Below are 22,540 nucleotides of genomic sequence, written 5' to 3'. Positions count from 1 at the left end.
GTTATTTTGCTGTAAACTATTTTTAACGAAGTCAGAAAATAATGAACATAAATGTATTTAGGAGAGCTTTTTTTTTTTCTTCACCTCTGACCAGTCAGAATTAGCTTGCGACCTATTGGAGGGGTCCTGAGCCCCAAGGTTGCGAACCAGTGTTAAAGTATTATTTAGTCAAAATTGTAGAAATATTTTAGTAAAATATTTCACTAAACCAATGAGTTAAAAACATCACCATAGAAATGTATTCAGGATGACGTGTCTTACTTTTCTTTTGTTACACCGTCTTCTTTCAGATCACTTTCTTTCCTCTGTTAAATAAAAAGAAAACAACATAAATTGCTTCAAACATAATTTTATTGTTACTTACAACTAAAATGCCTTAATACAAATGTCACAGTCTACTAAATTGAGATTAGGTCAAACATACCGCAGGATAACCAAAAAGGCGATTCCCCCATCTGCACCTCCTGGTCTTCCGCTGCTTTCCTGCCTCAGCTGGGTTTGCTGAGACTGGACCACTGGCAGCAGCAACACTGGTAAAGAGAAAAACATACTTAGATAATGAATCTAATTCTAAATCTAATAAATAGTTTCAGGATCAACAGTAAAACTGAACAGTGTTGAATTTCCTTCCCTTTGATGAGCACTAAAGTTGCCTTTGTTCTCATCTGGTAAAATATGCTCTTTTGGTTGGATTTTCTGGTCAGAATTAAGAAAAATAAGTTGAATTTTGACAGAAAAATAATGTGCCTTTGTGTTTTGTTCACAGAAAGTATCTAGAAGACATTTAACTGGATGAAAGCCTGAACAATGTCAGATTTCTCAGGTTACATGGTCACGTGAACAGCACAGAATCTACAGAAAAATGTGTAGTTTGTCTGTGAAACAAACCTTTCGGAAAAACAGTCTGAGCATAGTGTTCGCGGTTTTGATCACTTGAAGTTAAAGTTGAAGTTGAAGTTAAAACGTGAACCTGTAATCTTCGGTGTGGTTCGGTTGTTGAACTGAATCTGTTCTCAGTAACCTTGTGATTTCAGCATCAAACTGTTCCAGAATGCAAATCATTGTGTTGTCATAGACTCAATTCTGTCCTAATTTGCATATTTTTATATGTAAACATGTAGCTTACACAGTAAACACATATACAAGTAGGTAGTCAGAAGCACTTAGAGCTTTGGCTAATGTAAAATTACCAATACATAGAAATATACTCCATATTAACCCTCATTCAATATCCCTGACAATGTGTGAAAAGTCACCTGACCCAGATCCAAATGGCAACATCATATCATTGTTACCTTTGGGTATCCACTACAAATCGTAGGCAGCCTTGTTTAGCTCAAATTCTACACTCAAAAATATAACAAGTGTGCAGGTTTCTGCTAAAACAACTCAACAAGCTTCAAAATGCACTGGAGTATCAATATTAAACGTACTTATGAACATTATTGCTCCTTACCCAGCATTCATATCTTGGTTCTGCCTGTTGGGGATGTCATGTTGGTGCTGTTGGCATTAGAATACTTTATATGCAAACAATGTTACCAAGGTTTCTCAAAAGGAAATTGAAAAAAAAACAAACATTTTTTGTACTTTAAGGATGTACAGTAGATGAGTTTTTTAATTCAAGCAGTAACAATTGTGACTTTAAGCCTATAAGAGACAGCATATCACCCATAGGAACCCTTAGTAGTACTACTATCAGTGTGCTTAAGTCTGTACTGGACTGTAAAACTCATGGGTCTAGTGATTGGCCTAAACAATGCAGAAAGCTCAATGCACCTGAATGTCACCTGTACTCTTTTAAGGAGGCAGTCTCAGTTCAGGCGCCTGAGTTCAGTGCCCATCAAGGTGTCCTCCAAACAAAACTCACCTGGGAACAAACAAAAATTCAGGCTGAGGTGAAAGTATGATTCAGTGGTGAAACAAAGGTGTGGTGTGACTGAGTGCAAGTAGCGTAAGGAGTCTGCCCACATCCTGGTTTACAAGTGCAAGGTGAGAAAACAACAGTGTCACATCCTGCACTGAAGTCCAGAAGTGTTTTGTCTGCATTCTCAGGTGTAGACCACGGTGTAGAACTATTGATGGCTAATTTGGACCAGAAGACCTGACACCAGGTGTAGCCACCCACAAACAGATGAGGATTAGGCAGCACACAGTACACTCCATTGAAAAAGCTGCAGGAACAGGATGTAAGTCTGTTGTCTCCCTCTGTTATTGTCATACTATAGGCATGGTCCTATCATTGGAGTTTGGCTTGCTCTCTGGAAAGAAATATATGAACCCTTAATGAAATATTTCACTCTACGTATTTTATTCCCTTTCACAATCAACCTTAGACTCTAATAAGGAAAAGAGGCAAAGTGTACAGGAAGTTCCACATGTTTTTTTGCACATATACTCTTTAAACATTCTCCACATGTTAAGGTCACTCTGCCTACATGGCTTATTTACTGAACATACTGTACAAGTTCTGTGATATAATATGGCATCTTTGCTATTTTCATATTGTGCTGGTCTATACTCCATTTGAAACACAAACACTGTAGCCTACTTTTTACATTGATCAGACATCTGTACAGTGGTAGAGTGGTATTCACGAGGATCAGGACAAATCCCAGTAGGCCAGTGACCTTTCAGTGTGACTCATCTGACAGGCTGGACTGAGCAGGGCCTCTTCTCCCCCTACACACATGTAATGGCTGAACCACATTCTGCATCATATTGATTATAATTAGTTTCAACTGTGATTTGGAGCAAGTACTAACCAGCAGCAAGAAACTTAAAAAAATAATAATTACAGTATCAGTTTTAACACTTTAGTGCATTCCACCTACCAAATAAGGATTAGTACTAAGCATCTGATTTCTCATTTTGTCACCACTTTTGTGGCACCAGTAAATACCAATTTCCTCAAAGAGACCTGAGTGAGCAATTAGGGACTCAAGTGTTAGAGGATCCATAGGAGGAGGACCTGATTGGTATACAGAGCTGCTCTGTTAATTCTAGATATAAGCCAAGGCAATTTAAAGTTATACACAGATTACATTATTCTGAGGGTGATAGATGAGAGAGTGCTGTGGAGTCACTGCCACATATATTTCAGTACTGTCCTTTACTTTCTACATTAAGGAGTAGTATATTCAGTCAGTAGTGAGTGTGAGCATGTGTGGTTTTTGTTCTCTGTGTGGCTCTATGTGGCCCTGTGATGGACTGGTGACCCCTGACCCCTGCCTTTCACCCAAAGAGAGCTGGGATAGACCTGGAATAGGTTCCAGCAGATCCCCGTGACCCTGGTTTGGAATAAGCGGGTATAGATAATGGATGGATGGATGGACGGATATTCAATCAGTATTCTAGACAATTTGAAACAGACATTCACTAAAAATGTAATTTTGTAAGTTTTGGTCACTTCAGTCACATCTTAAGCAGGCTCTCAGTCTTCAGCATCTCTTAAACATGTTTTTTATTGGCATAACATGAAGGAATACAAACATAAAGTTGCACTGAGGTGAGATTAAGCCATCCTGCTTCTTCTCCTTTGTTCTTCTCTTTTGTTTGTCTTTGCTCACCTGTGTGTGTACATCGCAAATAAAATATATAATAATGATTTGACACACCCAAGGACGACTAAAAAATCTTAAGCATCCACTATCACTGTTACCTTCATTCGGTGCTAATGTTGAACTGAATAAATGTGCTGATTCTTCATCTAGCCACCCATGCAAGAAGCAATTTTTTCAAAACTAAGAGCACAAACTGAAAGAGAACATATTTGTTACATGTCTGTATATGTTATCTACAGTTATTACTGATTCTGACGCTGACTGATTAGTTGCCTAATAATCTGACCATTACTTTAGATCCAATATTCAGTTTGTTCCACTCAGCTGAAGCTCATCAAGTATCCATGTATGTCATGACAGTGATCGAGCAAGCATAATATCAGAACCCTGAAGCTAGTTCACCTAAAGGGAATACAGCCATCATTAATGTTATTAATGTTGAAAAGGTGTATAGGCAGCAGGTGAATTTCGCTTATTATAGTAAGAAGAGCACATGTGTTATTAACAGTATGTTTCCATTGTGTTCAAGTGTCCCAGTAAGCCATGACAGTGAAGCAGCATGCACCACACCTGAAATTAGAGCAGCTAAGTCAGCCATTATTCATTTTACTTCTTAGGTGATTTCTGTGGACATGTCTGCTAACCACTAAGCCACCATGCTGCCGCCCTGAGGATCACTGATGGTTTAGCTGAAGTGCTGTATGTGTACTGCCACCCTGCAGGGGGCAGCACTGCTCCGTGTTTTGCGTCCAGTCGCTCGATCCGAAAACCGGATGTTCGTCACTACTTGGCGACCGCTGCCATTTTGACGTTAGAAGAGAAGAACTGGGAAACTGCGTGCTTGTTTTTCAGTAGCTTTATTAATCATAAAATCATTTCACCATGGCTATGCAAGCAGCGAAACGCGCTAATGTAAGTTTGAATTAAGTAGTTGGTGTATTCTCTGATGATTATAACTTATAGTATTAGCTTAGTCTGGCTAAATGCTAGCGTTAGCATACAGTTAGCATGCTAACGAGTTGAGAACAATCAACATTCAAACGTTAAAACTTCGCGTTTGTGTTTTTGTTAAAAATGTTTTCAGTGTTTCTACAATTTCTGAGTGAAAACATGTCGAGTAACAGCTAACGTTTTGGTTAGTGGCTTTTCAGTGCGTACGGGGCGATACGGCCTCTGGGAAACTGTGTTTTTTGCCTTGTAGTTGTATATTTAAGCTGAACTGTCTTGGGTTTATTTTATATCCTCGTACCCCCTTTAGGGTTTCTTCGTCTGTGGATGTGTAATATGTCTTTTGTCTTCCAGATACGCTTGCCTCCTGAGGTGAACAGAATCCTGTATGTTAGAAACCTTCCTTACAAGATCACGGCGGAGGAGATGTACGATATCTTTGGGAAATATGGGCCGATACGACAAATCAGAACGTAAGAGCTTAGACCCTGTAGATTAATGAAATTTGCCTAATTAGAATAAACAATAATTATAACAAGTGACCCACTGAGATGTGTCCGGGGTACAGGCCCTGCAGGTAAATGTAAGGAGGGGAAACATTTATTTGCCTGACCCTGACAAAAAAAAGTACTCAGATTTAGAGGATTTATGACATTGGAACAAAAATAATTTCAGGCATGTGTTGTTGAAGTGTTTTGCAGTATGTGCAATACATGTAATGCAGTTATACCAAGCTAATTGCCACTAGTGATTTGCAGGTTGGCAGGGTAAAAGATAAGTCAGCTGTGGAGAAATAACACACACCTCTACTTGTTGCTGCACATATTTGTAGCTCAGGAAGAATCAGATACTGCGTCATAATTGTACATATATACATTTTCCTCTAATAGCCCAATTCAAATAGATTTTAAACTGCTTTGGATCCAGATGTCTACTGTTACATATACAACTAACCTTCCTCTGAACAGGTGTAGGACCTGAGTAGTTTGGTCTTTTAAACCAATTGATGTGTCTTGTTTCTCTCTTCTCAGGGGGAACACACCAGAAACAAGAGGAACAGCCTACGTAGTGTATGAAGACATCTTTGATGCCAAGAACGCCTGTGACCACTTGTCAGGTTTCAACGTCTGCAACCGTTACCTTGTGGTCCTATACTACAATGCAAACAGAGTATGTGTGATCATTACAGTGTCTGGACATAGTCAGAAGTATTGATTATTAATTGTAATATGATTCAGTAAATGTCAAAAAATATTGTGTTTGAGATCAGAACGTTTCTCTTTATCTCTTTCCAGGCTTTCCAGAAAATGGACACAAAGAAGAAAGAGGAGCAGTTGAAACTTCTAAAAGAGAAATACGGTATCAACACAGACCCTCCAAAGTAGCATTCTGGAAACCCCCTGCTTTCCCACTCCTTTCTTCCAAGTCTGGGTTTTTTCTTTTTTCTATCTGTACAAATTACAAAGATTTCTTGGTATGTGATCATAATGATTTATTGATACATTAGTTGATTTTTTTGTTTTGTTTTGGATATTTTTTTTCTTTTATCAAATAAATGTAAACACAGCAGCATTTGACTTTTTGTGTGGGTCACAAAGATTGCTGGTTTGTCAGTCAGAGTTAGCGAATAGGGCTATGCTGTCAAGCCAGCCAAAATCTGCAGTGTGTTTATGTGATGTGTATGGCTTCTGTAAAATAAATGTTCCTTTTCTAAAAGGCTGTCTCCTGCAGTTTGCACGTCGTATATGTAACATTGTGAAAAATGCTCTCCTCTGCGATCCTTTTAGATCAATAGGAAACATGCATTTTCTGCCTTCTATTTGCCTGAAGATTAAAATGGCTTGTGATGGTGAGTCCATTGGGGGGTTTAGCATGGCAGAAAATTGAATTGTTTTGATCATAAAAATGACCCAGCGTGTTCTAAATTATGATGATGACAAATTGTTTATCTTTGTTTTCTGGATTGTGAGTCAAGGTAGAAGGTGCTCTTTTGGGTCTTATGATCTTCAAAAAATTTCTGATGTTTTGAGGTACTCATTAAGCATATTCGGGGACTTGGATAAAAATATTGTGTTGTATGTATCAGACCAAACAAGAGCCCATAGAGTTCCTTTTATTAGATTAAATCACAACACAGGGAGTAGTGCAGCCATGTTGTCAGGGACACAATACATGCTACAAAAGAATTTTTACACGGTTGCCTTTGCTTACATTTGGTATCTTGATAGCAGTAATAGTAATTACAGAATTGTAATTAGAAACGTCTGGCCAAAGATGTTCATGTAAAGAAGGTTGAATTACAAACTTGACAGGGACATACCACACTTGTAAAATGATGATAGACTGGTATGCTAATTCTTTATTGCAGTAATGTAGTTCATGACATATCACATCTCTGTTATTCTCCTTTAGGTCTTATAACACTGCTAGGATTAATGCAGGTTTGGAAAGTGTCTGTGGTGCATTCAGACAGGGCCACAAAAACATATTTAAAAATACATGTTAGCTTACATGTTATTTCCATGTTATTTCTAGGAGGCACCACACTTTACTGAACTTCCTGACATTTAATATGCATCAGTGTACAATGTGTTGAGAGAAGGGAATAAAAAAAGTATAAAAAGACTGCTAGGTAAGAGAAATATACTATGTTTGGGCAGGTGAACTGTTTAACCTATTAAACACATGGCTTTACAGTAAGGGCTGGCCTCTAGTAGTTAGGAGTGTATAATGAAACGCCACTCGCTGCTCCTCCACTGACAAAAAGTTGCTTTGCTGAACAGGCCTTATTTCTGCTCTTCCTTTACACACTAAAAAACCTCCTCTGGATTCATGGTATTGATATGCAACCTGCAGGCTAATTGGGGAAAAAAGCGGATCTGACGGTGACACTGGTTAGAACTAAATTTGATGCTTCGCAACTACAGATGAATATATTTTATTCCCACTCCATCGATGGGAAACTTATTTCTCCAGGGAATCCGGATTTAAACATTTGACCATACTTGTCTGTAGTCTGTGTGCTTCAAAGATGTATCAATCCAGCTCATTTTTAAAAGCTCTTGATTCAAAATGATGGATTCCTTTGTGTTCAGCAGCTCCTGATTTGTAATGAGATAGTGTGTTTAAATGCTGGGCAGGGTAATAATTCTTAGCAGTATATACTACAGATAATGTACAAGGAAACATGCTCCCACAGTTAAAGCAGTCTAAGAAAAAGTCCCTGTCACAAAAGTTACATCCCATACAACAATACTTATAGAAGAACCTCTTACATTTTTTTTCTGTATTCAATAAAAATCTTTTTCTCACGGTTTCCCCCCCAAGTGTCACCGCGTTGCTTTGATAAGGCTTTCTGTCTTCGATTACTGGATGCAAAACGAGGGGATTTTTTTTAAGGCAGAACCTAAAGGCATGCAAATCAACTACATTTACATTTTGTTACTGACAGTACAAGCATGTTTTGGAAGGAAAAGTTGGACAAATGCTAATCCATCTCTGCTAGAGCTAATATTCGAGACAATGGATAGTGTCTTATTGGAGGCAGATACATTATCATAGGAATTTGGTTCAGTTGACATTACTCAGTATTATGAAACACATACAGCTAGCGTCAGTAAACTCGGAACAATAAATAGAGTAGCGGCAAATTCAACGTAGCACATCACTGATGCGCAAGCTCCAGTAGAATGAAATTGTATGGAAAATACTTTGCACACTTCACATTTTGGCAGTCGATCTTTAAATAATTTAAATATATATTTATATTCTATATATATATATATTAGGTGTGTGAGGTGTTCGTATGTAGTGAGCGATTGTGTGTGTCTGTGTGTGTGTGTCTGTGTGTGGGAAAGTTTGTGGTGTGAGTGTGCACCTGCACTCTTTCACCCGCACATTGTTATGTTGTGTGTAGATCTTTTTTAGAGCAAATAATTCTCATGCACACAAGTGTTTCAAACACAAGAAGCAGATCCATTGAAAGGTAGTCCAAGCATATTTTTTTTCAGTGGAAATAGCTGCAAACTGAATGGAACATGAAATTCTTTCTGTGCAGTCCGTGGCGGCTGGTGGAGCGCTCTGCTCGCCCTCTGACCTATTTCTGGAGGTCACACTGCAGCAGTAATACGATGGATGGGTCGCTTTTGGCTGCCTCTTTGAACTCATCCAGTGTGATCTGGTCGTCGTTGTTCTTATCCATCTTGGAGAAGATCTTGTCTACCCTCTGCTCGGGCGTCAAGCCGTCTTCATTCATTTTCATCATGATCACTGTGCCCACCATCTTGTAGATCGCCTACAGGGGGAGGAAGAGAGCAACAGATGTTTAAGAGACACGGTCTCGTCTCAAGTCTCTTAGTCCTTTCACATTTCTTTGGCTTGTTTATTTTCCTGGGTGGTGCAAGGAAAAGAGGAATAAAGGACACTTTCTTCTCTTTGAACTGTCATCTGGAACAACATCACAGCTGGATCATCTGTCAGTCTGCAGCTTTTAACTGCTCTTTAGTGCTTTTTGATGCCTTGGAGTTGGATTTACACAGATGATGTCAATTATATACAAGGAAGGATATTTCAGTTGTAAAACCATTATTTAATAATACAGATTATAAAATATAGTTACTTTTGCAGCCATAGTTAGTAATAGTTACTGAAAGTTTAAGCAAAATATCTCTCCTTCCCTGACTTTAAAATGTTTCCATGAGGCTGGTTATAAGAAAAGATGACAGATCATGACTATAAAAATCTGTCTGACCTAGATCCATTTCCAGATAACACAACAATCAAGTAATTAAGCAATGATCAAATAAAGGATGAACCCGCAGAGAGAGGGAGAAATGTAAAAATACCACTAATCCTAGACGACTCTACTCGACTCTAAACACGCACATTGCTTTTTGCCTCATTCATATATTTTATGAGTAATTAGTATATATTCAGGCTTGGCAGGTTCAGCACTCTCATGTAGAATCTATATAAAAAACAATCTAAGGGGCTGCATCTGTGTGTTTCAGCAGGTTATAGAGCAACCAAGCACATGGTAATGCATCAGATGCCTGCACACAATAGCCACATAACAATGTAGAGAGGAAATATTATATTATGTCACAAATTCCAACCTGAAATAAAAATGCATAGCTGGTACTTTTCACAGAAAAGTGCTATGGAAGTTAATCAAGAGCTGGACCAAAGTGCAAGGTAAGTCTGGGCAGACTGACATTTATAAACCTTAACATGATTTGATTTTCTAAAATGGAGAAATGTGGCACAATATGTGAAATCGCTCCTTTATGCTGTACGTTACCTCGATGATCTCCAGCATCTCCACTCGTGTGATCTTGCCATCTCCATCCAGGTCATACATGTTGAAGGCCCAGTTGAGTTTCTGCTCAAAGCTGCCTCGTGATGTGATAGACAGCGCACAGATGAACTCTCTGAAGTCAATGGTGCCGTCGCCGTTCTTGTCAAAGGTCCTGAAGGCGTGCTGGGCGAATTTGGATGCGTCACCGTACGGGAAGAACTGAAAGAAAAAAGTGAAAGCTTAAGAATATGTTTTTATGTTCAATAATTCAAACCCCAGTCATTCATTTAATTGAATTGATGGATTAAAATTAAAATGAGGCTTAAAGAAGAAACTATATCCAAGTTTCATATCATTAAGTTTCTGTCTGCATCCCAGTGCTACATGCTGGAGTCCATGATCCCTGTGATCTCTGTGCAGAGCGACACATTAGATATAGCCTCTTACTTGACTCTTCTGCTAAAAGCTCCTGGAGCTGATGAATGAGGCTGCTCTCTGAGAACTTCAGTAAACAATAAGAGTACTGCTGTTACCATAACAGAAACAGGTATCCAGTGCTGTATTATTATTTGAGGTATAGTTGTACAGGTATGAGGATGATTTCACAAACACAGATTCAGGGGATAATGATGCTACATCACTATGAGCAACCAATATCACTGCACTGTCATTAAAATCATGATTAATAAGCATGTTTTTTTAGTATAGCAGATTTAAAAATAAAATAGGAGCCACAACTTTCAAATATAAGGGAAGGACTCTGCAGCACTTCTGCAGCACAGCAAGCAATCAGAGGCACGTGTACTTTTGTTTCAGGCGGTACAAGACTGTTCGACACTGTGTCCTTGTCCGTGTGTGTAGCAGACAGTCTGGTCACACACACAGAAAACGCTGAGGACACTGCTCCAACCTCTTGTAAGAGTAACAGCCACAGCACGCACAAACTGTCTGGAGTCACGAGGAGTTGGGGGGGGGGGTTAAGGCCATGAATCCTAATGGGAGACAAAAGACTGCAGTGGATGGGAGATAAAAAAGTGAGGGAGAGAAAGACAGAAAGAAACAGAGAGAAACAGGAGGCAACCAAGGATGACGGGGTTAGACACTGAGTCAGTTCTGGTTGCAAAAGTGCCCATCTGCAGTAAATTCCAACCCATGTAAATAATTTCTGAAGCAGTGAACTGATCGGACTGCAATGAGAAATTAACAGAAAGGGGTGGGGAGCAACAAAGAGGATGTGTCTCCTCCTGTGTGAGGAGAGACTGAAACATGAAAACAGGAAAGAAAACATAAAAGTGCAGACTAAAATGAGTTTGACAGAGAAAGTGTGAGGGAGTGTAATTCTCTTATCCAGGTCCCTTTCCACCCTGCAGAAGCCAAACTAATTTGAGGAAGGAAGACCCCTTGGGATGGGGGGCAGGGGGGCTAGCACTAAGTTGCCAGGATGAACAGGACGCTGGCTGACTCGATGTGGCTTCCTTCCCATGAGCACTCTCTTAACCCTGTATGCCCCTGCTGTGACTCATCTGTCCGGCCCTGGAGGAACAGGAAGAGGCACGTGGACACACAGGTCAGTGTGGGGAGGATGAGTTGTTAGGAGGGAAAGTGAGAGGGAGGAGGAGGAAAAGGTGTCAAGGAAGTGAAACAGGAGAGACGTTAAAGAGTGAAAGGTAGAGGAGGAGGGGGAGAAAGCCATTGATGCCAAGTTATGAAACACTTCGTTATATAAAAATGGAAAAGGAAAAAAGGAAAGAGAGAAAGTGGGACAAGGTGAAGAGATTGTGAAACTCCTCCGTTTCTTTTCTTCTTTGCTCCTGTCTCTGTCATAAGTGTAAGTGTCACATATTAGAGATATGCATAGAAGCAGACAGCAACTGTCACTAGATGGCACAGAGTTACCGTTTGCCAACCAAAATGACCCAGTCAGGACTTGAAGCGACTGTTTTCTTGCCTTTCCAGCTATGGATATTAGGCTGTTAACATTTCCATTAAGTCTTATTCCTCTTCTAATTTGGCCCTCACTTGATGTTACGGCTGTTTGATATGGCTGTTTGGGGCCAGCCTTCAAAGGACAGGCTGAATGCCAGACCATTTCTGTCCACTCAGGGTAGAGCCAGGCGGACAGGCACAGCTGGCTTAATAAAGGCTAATGTCTCCATGTTTGTGTGTGTCAGTGAGTGTGTGGCGAGGCCTATTCTGTCAAACAGATCCCCCACCACAATACCCGAACTCCACACACACACACACAGACACAACTCAAAACACACTGCTGTTAAATGGAACATTAAAGCCTTCATAATCAGCATGCAAGCTGGCACTGGTGCTGATCCAACAGCCAGGAGAGGAAAAGCCAGAGTTGGGGGGGGGGCATTTCACACTGAATAGCAAATGCCTGCAAGATTGTAGAAAAACAGGTGAATATTACATCTCAAAACAGTCATACAGCAGAAAAAAGTGATTCCATGGGAAACTTCATCAGTAACCAGAGACAAATGGCTTACATTTGGTTTGGAACTTCGAGTTCGGTAACAGCAGTAATGCTGAATCCTGATCTGTATATTTAGTTGCCCTGCCTACGCTGGCAGGTCTTCAGATAACAGCTAAGCTGGACAAACATCTTGCAGCTTAAAAGCTCCCACTGATAAGCTTGTGAGGGTCAGGGTTTAAAAGGGATGAAGATTTATTCACTATATGTACATTCTGTTGCAGTTTTGGAATCCAATTGATTTCCACTGAGTACCCAAACCAAATAAAAATAATAGTAAATGTAAACCCTTATAGGTAAGACTGATCTGAAGCTGGATGTCAGTTTTATAGTCTTTGTACTGCTAACAAATATTTACACTACCAGGACACACTTTCCTATTCTATTCGGTGGGAATGATCAGATATTAAGGTGCGTCTGATGACATACAAAACCCTAAACCAGCACGGCCCCTCATATCTGTCTAATCTCCTTTAACTTTATATCCCATGCTCTCACAATGCAGTGTTCCTGTCTATCCCCAGAGTCCCCCTGCTGGCTAAGTGCCTTTTCCTATTGTGTCCTGTTCTTCTGGAATAATCTCAGTGCTGACATCAGACAGTCTGACTCATACACCTTTGCCTCTCAGTATGTGGCTTATTCATTGGCTCCTTCAGGCCTTTAACCCATTACCATTTCGCAGGTCAGTGGGTTGAGTATTATTCTATCGACTTTCTGACAATAGCGGCATGTCTGTAATTCTCATGTAGTCCCTCAAGCACATGTGCATCCAAGCTATGTGCCTCTCTTTTCCTTCTTTCTCTTCCTATTTTCTCATCCCGATCTTCCAACTGGTGCTGTGTGATGAGCTGTCCTGGGACATCTTTCTAAACTCTAGCTGTCTGTGCCTCATTTCCAGATGTTTTGGATCTGGATCATTTTCCCCCAGGAGTCACAGCCACTCTCATGAATATCTTTACCGCCCATGTGTTCCTTGTCGAGCTCTCCTTGCTTGCTTCCTTCTCTGATGTGTGTAAAATGATGTCTTTATGTTTATGTACTGTTGTCTTTCCAGGTTTTCATGGTAGAGAGGAGGTTGTGTAGCTGTGGGCTTATTTGATGGCAGCACCTGGAAATCAATGTCCTCCTGGTACACATATATTATTATTTAAAATCTATAATTTTGTCATTTTGGTCGTGAGTACATTTACTATGTTGCTGTATTCTGCACCAGAAAAAGGCAGTAAGTGGACCTTAAATTACATTTTGTCTGTTTCCAATATCAAGAAAAAAAGTTTATGATAAACGCAAAAGTAATCATTATATAATGACACAGAAACAGGGTAATCTGGATTCATGTAATAATGTAAGACCTAGAAGCTTGTCTGTGTACACCTGCTGCAGTTAATCACACCTGACGAAGTCAATAGAGAGAAAGGCGGACAGGCTGCAGAGCTGCCTAAACAGACCTTTCCCTGTCCAAACTATTATGCAGGGGATGACTGATTATTTATGTACTAACTGCCTCATCTTTCTCATCAGAATTTCTATAATGCAGAGACACATGCAAAAGATTGCACATACAGCATTTAATGTACACACTTTTGAGAGCCTCAGAGCTCATTTGTGCTCAGGTTCCCTCTCCCTGAGAAATATAGATAGGTCAACATCATCATCATCACCTGAAGGACTAGTGGCAAATGAAAAATCAATCCTTCACTATTAACTGCTCAGTGACCATCAAAAGTGGAACACTAGAAAAGAATAAACAGAAGGGGGATGAAATAAATCAGTAAAATAAATCTAAGCCGTAATCTCATAAGAATCTATGGTGTAATACTATTTATAATAAACTGGCGCCTGTAGGATGGCAGCCAGTTACAGCAGCTCATCTCCTAATTTGTTGTTTTATGTGTAGTTTTAATTATCTTCCAGCAATCTATGCCATATGCTTTTTTTTACAACAATGGCAAATTAGGAATTAGTGTCATCTACAAATTCTTATGCTTTTGTGAGAAAACTTAGTCAGCCTGAGTCAGGAGAGATATGTTACCATGGATATGGCATTATTTACATACAAGAAAAACCGTCAGCTATACAGACCACAGGTCTGCTTCTCGCCAGAGATCTGAAACGCCCTGAGCGCTGAGGATTTAGAGGGTGCAGAGGAGAGTGAGGAAAAGGATGTTATATACCTGAATCATTGTGGGGAATGTAAGACCTGTACCCAAGAAAAACAGAGGCGTTGATGAAGGACCATAGAGTTTACTGGGAATGCAGCCTAATATGCTTCATGGGAACATGGATAAATGAACTCATTCCTGATTCTCCTTAGACTTTGGATGGTTTTCAGCTGGTGAAGGCGAACAGACCAGCAAAGGGGTATAGACACTCTGGGTGCTCATACTGGTGCCTTTGGCAGCAGGGTGCTACACCCATGGTGTGTGAAGGAGCTACCGCACGTCCTTTATCACTGCTGCCATTACTCTCCACGGCTGTCAGTGAATTTGTCACTGCTCACCTGTGTATTCATGTTTGGCTGTAGACTGACAGCGTCTGACATCTTACTGACTCACCTTAACATCTATTCTCACATATTTTTACATTTTTTTTATAGCACCCTTTCTTCCAAGGGATCAATAAAGTGTCTTCTAATCTAACGTAATATCTAAGCTATTAATATTTCCATTTATCTTTCATGAAGCTCACATCTTTCTTAAGGTAACTACTGGACAATATGTGTACTACCAACATTAGTAGCTGGTTTGCCATTGCCTATTTACCACCCCAGAACAGGCGTAGAGGTCAATCTGAGACTATTTTGTCCTTTAAAGCACCTGAGATCTGTATTTATTAGCTTCGATTTTGACTTGTTTCTTATGTTTTCTGTCATTCCACTGTGGCACCAGAGGGCTGTGTAAAAAATACCTTATGTTTCATGTGTCCCTGTGCTAACATTGTCAGAAGCAGTCAATCCTCCTGAGAAACACACTAGCTGGACTTTGGCTTGACGGCACCAGTAGTTGCTGCATTTGGCTGTTGACATTGCTTCATCAAAGCATCACTTTAATGTCGCTTCGCCAAGCTGAATGTAACGGCTTGAGACGGAGCAAAGGAATACATGCATAATCCATCACTGGGGTATTTACAGTGTGAGTGTGTGTACGTCAGCAAGAGTGTGTGAGAGAGAGAGAGAAGCAGTTTGCATGTGCTCTTACATAAACCCTCAGTGACATGCCAGGCAGCTACACAACCTCAGCCAGCATTCTGCTATAGCTGTAACCGCTTCCAAACCTTCGAGGTCTGCACCGATACAAAGCACGCACACACTGTCAGTCTGCACTTCTCTGTAAAATACATTTTAATCATCCTTTTCTTTCTCATCAAGGGGCGTCAGCCGCTGAAAATATTTATAACAATAACGACTGCAATAAAAGCTTCACTGTCCTGTATTCTTGTTCAACTTTATAAATAACCACCCTGACTAGAACATATTACACATGTTAAAGTTAAAATCCTTAAGATTTTCATGAAATCAAACACTTTACATTTTCTGCAGTAGCCTTTCAGTGTGTTTATGTTTTGTACTTTCCTCTACGTATATTTGTTTTTATTGTTTGCGACAGAGTCACGGTGGATCCAATTTGCCTCCCTACACATGAGGGAGTCACAGGAAACGAGGCAGGCATATAATCCACCAGTTTGAGAGAAGGTGTTACTGTAGACTAGCTGTGCAGTGCTGTTTTATAACTGCAGCTTTTATGAGTTTTATACAAGTAAGAAAGCTGACAAGCGTATTAAACTGCACTTGCTGCTCCCACAGTGCCACCACATCTACTTTTTTCAGCTAGTAAATTACAGTTGACATTATCGCTCAAACAATGGATCATGGTCCCAATATGTAGTGGTACAAAGGTTATTTTCCTCTTTTCCACTGCCAAAATGTTTGATATATTCTATGTGATAAGTGACTGTCAGATACGAAATCTGGGCATTAAAATGTCTGTTAATGGCTGCATCTGTTTAGACTGGAACAATGATCTATAAGAGCTACACAGGGTTTGGAGTATGAGTACAGTTGTGGTGTCTGTATGACTTTAATGCATGTTATTAATTTCTGAAAGGTGTGTGCTCAGCCTAAAACAAGACATTAAGTTGCTCTTTAAATTCTCTTTAGATTTGATTCTGATTACTAAAAAAAAGCCTACACAGTGCATACAGCTGATTCCCAGACTCCACACAATCATTCAGCCTGATATTTGAGAGGAACCCTTGATTATCTGTGGTTATGAAATGCCAGTCTGGCAGCACAGACTCTGCATGAGGTGTATAAATGATGGCACAACAGCAGATGGCACTATTGAGTGTGGAAACATACTTCGCACCTTAGGGGATGGTGAGGAGAACAGTCAATGGAACATGAGAAGAGGAGGCTGCCTTGAAAGGTTAATACATCAAACTAGGTACATTGCTATATTCCCTATCAATAATCTAGATCAGTAACTACCAATTCTGCCACTAAAATAGACTAAAAATATAACAGCACAAAAATGTTGTGTCTAGAGAATTCCACCAGTGTCTTTTTTCTGCCTGGTCAATACAGACTCTGATTAAAAATCCATTATAGCAAAGCAGCCCTGCAGTGTGGTCACTGACTCACTGCTGACCGCCAGGTTTGACCAGAGGCTACACTCCTGCTGATGCAATTCAGAGCCAGGCAGAATAACAGAGAAAAGGGGGAGGACTTGCTTGCTTTATCTTCACTTTCCAGTGATGTGTCCAGAATGGCTAGTCTCTAAAGAGCCTGGCAAGATAAATCCACAGCAGCTTGTGCAGTTTCAAGCCAACTTTTAAAAAGCTCATAATCGACCCGTAAGCTTCTCCCACTCAGCTGGGGCCATGAGGACAAGAGAGGAAGAGGTGAAGGAAGAAAGAGAAGACTAAGATGCAGCAGTGTGTACAAAAAACCCGACACACAACCTCCCGTTTTGATTTTCTGTGGATGTCTACAGTACAGTTATTTACACTATGCCTCCATTTTACATGACTCATCAAACCCCCTTGTCTATTTCTCCTCAGGCATGAGTTCATCCTTTATGGCTGCTCGGTCATGTGTGAGTCTGTGCATGTGTGTGAAAAAACCCTTCAGAATTTGCATGGAAACATTCAGTGTTTGTAGTCCCTGCTGCCACTATGTTAGTTCCATCTGACTGAGAGCATTCAAACACCCACAGGATGTCTGAACACTTTATATCATCGCCTTCACATCTGAGTCCATTTCTAAAAGTTAAGCATCTAATTTTAATGTATATTTATCCTAACCCCGAGGTGCTTGCAAATATAGAGCTAGCTGTATCCTGATGACATGGAAACCCAAGAGTAACAAGCCCGTGACCCATTTAAAGTACACCTGCACTACAAGCAGTTTGTGTTTAATTAGCAGGCTTGTGTTTTTGATGTGTTGTGTATTAACGTGTTGCATTAAGATGAAAAATACTAACCTTTCTCTTTACCTTTTTTCTATCGACTTCTCCACGCTATCAGCATCCTACACGCTCTCTGGTGACTCTGAGTTCGCCTGAGGGGTAACTGGGTCTGTTAGGTACCAAATGCTCACTTCGCTCTCTTTTCCAATAGTTCCCCTGCCTCCTTCACATCAGTTTTTTTATTAGACAAATGCCTTCACACTTAGGCAAGATATTTTTCATGCCCTCTGCTGTGTGATAAGGTATCCATAATAAGACTGATTATCAGCCACTATATCACAATCTCACCAAAAATCAGACTATTGATTATAGTTTGGTTTTTTTTGCTGCTGGCCTGTAACTCTGATCTCAGCCCTAAAACTGATTCATTGAAATCTGAGCAACTCCAGACTGGTGCTTGAGTGTGCATTTGCTCAGTCTTAGGAAGGGTGCAGAGCTTCAAGACCTTGAAGAAAAAAACTGATATATGAAAGGCATGAGTTGTTTATCTGCCCGGGTCCTTACAAAGCTTGGAGTGGTGCAGTTGTACTCATAAATGTACATACTCTTGGCAAAATTTGAAAAATACTGGCCATTTTTTAAACAATATAAATGATCCTGCAGAAAACTTTTCTTTATAAGGAAAGGATTGAGATTGTATCATTAGATATAGCAGTTGTCATTATGATTAAAAAAAACAAATATTCTGCATGTTGAGATATATTTTACAATTTCTCATCAATTTCACTGATGCAATATACTGAAACACCAGTTGTCACAGCAGCCACACTGTTTTCATTCATTGTGGTTATGTTCAAATTAGCCTCCATAATAAAAATGTTTTTGATCAATTGTATTTGGAAAGGTAATCTCCCTATACAACTTCATTTTGGGAATCTGGCAGCGATATTATCTGACAATGTACCCATGGGAAAGGACATTTAGATGTTTCTGATTAAGATGCACTCTTAACACAGCCACAAATGGATTTATACTGCTTAACTAATGCCTTCATCTAATTATTCGAATCATATACTCTAGATTTTAGTATGCCACCATCCAAACTGTGAAATGAAATGTTATTAAGATTATTTTGTGGCCAATGTGTGCTTAACACAGCAGTCCTGCTTTTCAGTTTTTAAGTTTACTCTGTCAAGAAGTTAAATCATGTTAAATTATGCTGATTTGGCAGTTGTGTCAGTGAGAATAGATGACAAGACTGCAAAGAACAAAATGTCTGAAAAAGTCTGCAGTCTCCAAACGAGACAGTTATTTTGGTAAATGGCCTATTGCTGTGACTGCAGTATTGTTAATACAGTACACTTCTAAAGACAGCAGTGTCTGGTCCCCTAAAAACTAGGTTTAACTTCTTTCCTGTCATAACTGCAATGGACCCAATGGTGAACCCTAGGAAACTACTAAACAGAAATGAAGTGTTCAAGTGAATATGCTTTAGTGAGATGTATTGGTGTAATCCGTGAAACCAGTACTACTTTTTACAGGATGATATCGAATAGAAGATTTTAAAAGACGTGTAACTACCGTGTTTTTTTAAACTCAACAGACCACATTTTTAACAAAAAATATATATCTGATGTTGAAATAGAAACACAGAGTTAACAGACAAAAGAAAAGCTAAATTGAATCTTTAGACATGGTAAGATCCAAAGAAACAAAGAGGGTAAAATGAGTTGAAATATAAAGAGAGGAAGAAAAGGACAGCCAGGCTTCTAACCTAATCATGTCCTACTCTAAAGCACTATAAGCTGAACAAAGGTTGGCCTTGCCATTGATTAACAGGATCCATTTTATTTACAGAGTACTTTGAGAAACTTAAGACGACTTGACTTGACCTTGAGTGCATGTCTAAGTGTACCGGATATCTCGACACAATTTACTTATGTATTCCGCAACAACCAGTGTATTTTCCAGTGAAAATACTACAATGAGACATGAAAAGCTTATTCTATTCTGAATGATTTTCTTACATGGGTAGCTGAAGGTACATATTTGCCACAGTCTTTCTGTTTCTATAGAAGGTTTATATGACTAGTTCTCTCAGTGCTTGTTTCTATAGAAATGAAGGTCAAAGGTCAGACTGACAGGGATTCAGTCTTTGTCATGGGTGGATGAACCCATGTTAACTAGTTGAAGGCCATTCCCTTTAACAGCCCCCTCACCCCCAATAGTACCATGGGATTTAAACCAGCATGCTGAGATGTAATAGCTCTGTGGCCTGTTGCCTTCACTATCCAACCACAGTAACTGGCACTGTTTATTGTTATAAAGGATGTGCTAATGGTTATACATAGCTCAATCTGAATATGATTTCCCCTTAGAATAGGCCCTATTATCTTGGTTTGTGCATCTAAAAGCACTCTTCTCTCCTCCACTCACACCTCAGTAACAGGGGTGAGATTGGCTGAAAGTTGCAGAATAATTCAATTACAATTTCACAGGCCTAAGAGAGGCAATGCAAAGAGGGCAGAGTGCAACTAACATGTAAAGAGCAGTCCACTCCTATAAATTTGTTTAATTTGTTTCCCTCTGAGCAACACGATGAGTGCATGAGTGGTTAGCACTGCTGACTTACAGCAAGAAGGTTCCTGGTTCAAAACCCAGCAGGGGCCTTTCTGTGTGGAGTTTGCATGTTCTCCCTGTGCTTGTCTCTCTCAATGTGTCCCTGTGATGGACTGGTGACCTGTCCAGGGTGTACCCCTGTCTTTCACCCAGAGAGAGCTGGGATAGGCTCCAGCAGATCCCTGTGACCCTAAATAGGGTCAGTGGGGACAGTGGGTATACATAATGGATGGATGGACAGATGTTTCCCTATATCTCTATGCTTCTGTCTTCCTGTATGCCACTCAGTCTATTTATGTGTCTGTTTTCTCTGTTACAGTTCATTTCGGATGCATTTCATCTGCAAACAGTGACACAGATGCCCTAAGCAATTAACACCAATTTTCTCTTCTGAAAGAGTAGAGAAATTTTACAGTGAATAAAATCACTGTTTGTCTCTGTGAAAATTACAGTCTGCTAATTAAATGTCAGATTCCCCTCCTTCCATGCTTTATAAACATAAACTACTCACTATTATAATGATTGAGTCTATTTGTCCAGGGTTTATATTACCTTTTACCCTTTGTGTCTCATCCTTCCTCAACAGATATCTTCTAATGGAAACAGCGATTCAAGATTAGTTCTATATTTGAACACAATGCAACCCATAAAGTAAAGTTGTTTTTGTTTTTTTTAAATGAGCACAAAGTGTTGAGCCTTGTAAAAAGAACTTCTTGAAAAAAATTCAGGAGCCATCATGTGCTACGATCAGCTGTGTGAGCCTGGGTTGTGACAACGATGTAGACTGGCATGAGAGCTTCTGAGATGACAAAAGCTATTTTCAGTGTATGGCAGCCACAAGCCTACTTGGACAGAGAGGAAGGGAGGTGAGAGAGGAAGTCAGTACAAAGAGATGGAGGAAAATGTTGAGAGGTGAGAAAAGAAAGATGGAAGGAGGAAGAAAGTGTGATATAGTGAGGCAGAGAGGAGAGGGAGGAAAACTGATATTATGCAACATTATAAGGGTATTGGGGGTAGATGTCCCACATATTAGCATGTTTATACATACACCCACATCATCAGCTGGCTTGTGTTGGAGCCAATAAAAAGGTGTAAAATATATATAAAATAAAATAAATAAAAAATGAAAGTATATAAATATTCCAGTGCCATAATATCACACCACTGTCTGGTGTGAAGACACATAAGACACAAAATAAAGAATAGCAAACTCCTCCTCAGAAGAGTTGGAGTGATATTTCCATATTATCTGAATCCCATCTTTAAATTCATGATGCAATCATATTAAATATTCCAAATTTTGTTGATTCTGAAGTTAAGTATTTGTTTAACATATGCGCATTACAGCCAGACCAATACATCACCCAGGCCAATATTTTCAGCTGTATTTTTGTTCTCACAGATATTTATATCACTGGATGGCTGTGCTGAGAGACTAAAAGTGCATGCTTGACATTGTGCAGATCAGGACATAGAAAATATCAGAAAGCATGTAGGTATAAGTCCTAGTTAGCTGATTTTATACTACTGAGAACTACTGAAAGATTTTGTGTGCTACCTTGTAAAAAGTCTTCGCTCTTATGTGTCTGGTCTGAACCCAGTGTGGGAAACCAAGTTTCTGTATATTAGCATTGAAGATATGTTTGATATGATAACATTGCATAGTTTGTGCACTGACAAAAGAGCAGCTGTGCAATATCCTGCTCAGTACAAATGTAAGGAAGCCTTGTTGAGATACTGGCAGATATATTTGATCAGGTTATTTGAATTGCCAAATATTGATATTAACTTCCAGTACTGACGAGGCTGTAAAGTCAAAGAGTTACCTGTGGCAGTGAGCAACACAGTCTATTGCAGTGTTGTTACTATGGTATTATGATTTTTTGTGATTTGACATCTATACTGCAGTATTAGCAGTACATGAATATCAGAAAAACTCACTGTACGAGTGCCAGTCTTAAACACAGCTTTACTGCAATGTGCATGCTGACTAAACTTTCCCTGTGTAATTGTATCTGTTTGTCAAATACTGTACTGAGGCACTCATTGCAGACATGGCTCCAATGTAGGCTATTTGTTTGTGAATTATTACTAAACTATTTGCTAAATAATTTTTTTTCTTGAAAAAAGTTAGGCTTTTATAGGTGATTATAGATGTCAGTGTAATACTGCATCTCTTCTTCTGAGTTGTGTCTCCTGTGATCGAACCACATATGTTTCCTCACAG

At 39.6% G+C, this 22,540-nt stretch overlaps 2 protein-coding genes across 2 annotated transcripts in view; one reads left to right on the top strand and one right to left on the bottom strand.

Annotated features, from left to right (window-relative positions):
• Positions 1 to 4,333: 4,333 nt before the first annotated feature.
• On the top strand, positions 4,334 to 6,227 carry sf3b6 (splicing factor 3b, subunit 6). The gene is made up of 4 exons (XM_026319160.1): positions 4,334 to 4,475; positions 4,866 to 4,984; positions 5,543 to 5,681; positions 5,807 to 6,227. The coding sequence occupies exons 1-4, from the start codon at positions 4,446 to 4,448 to the stop codon at positions 5,894 to 5,896; spliced, it is 378 nt and encodes a 125-aa protein (XP_026174945.1). The 5' UTR covers positions 4,334 to 4,445; the 3' UTR covers positions 5,897 to 6,227.
• Positions 6,228 to 6,617: 390 nt separating this feature from the next.
• The window catches only part of vsnl1a (visinin-like 1a), a 28,408-nt gene continuing 12,485 nt past the window's right edge, over positions 6,618 to 22,540 (bottom strand). Inside the window, exons 3-4 of the mRNA XM_026319159.2 lie at positions 9,811 to 10,026; positions 6,618 to 8,805 (exon numbers count right to left, since the gene is read on the bottom strand). Of these exons, the coding sequence (XP_026174944.1) occupies positions 8,608 to 8,805; positions 9,811 to 10,026 (414 nt within the window). The 3' untranslated portion in view covers positions 6,618 to 8,607. The remainder of the gene's footprint in view (positions 8,806 to 9,810; positions 10,027 to 22,540) is intronic.

Source organism: Mastacembelus armatus, chromosome 24 (assembly GCF_900324485.2).
Source record: "Mastacembelus armatus chromosome 24, fMasArm1.2, whole genome shotgun sequence".
Taxonomy (NCBI): domain Eukaryota; kingdom Metazoa; phylum Chordata; class Actinopteri; order Synbranchiformes; family Mastacembelidae; genus Mastacembelus; species Mastacembelus armatus.
The sequence above is the reverse complement of the archived record's forward strand: the minus strand, read 5'-3'. Positions and strand labels throughout refer to the sequence as shown.

Bases quoted from the DNA above. Each gene is read 5' to 3' on its own strand.
- sf3b6 (XM_026319160.1), top strand. From the start codon at position 4,446: ATGGCTATGCAAGCAGCGAAACGCGCTAAT. The intron at 4,476-4,865 runs GTAAGTTTGAAT...TTTGTCTTCCAG, and splicing joins AAGCAGCGAAACGCGCTAAT to ATACGCTTGCCTCCTGAGGT. The intron at 4,985-5,542 runs GTAAGAGCTTAG...CTCTCTTCTCAG, and splicing joins CCGATACGACAAATCAGAAC to GGGGAACACACCAGAAACAA.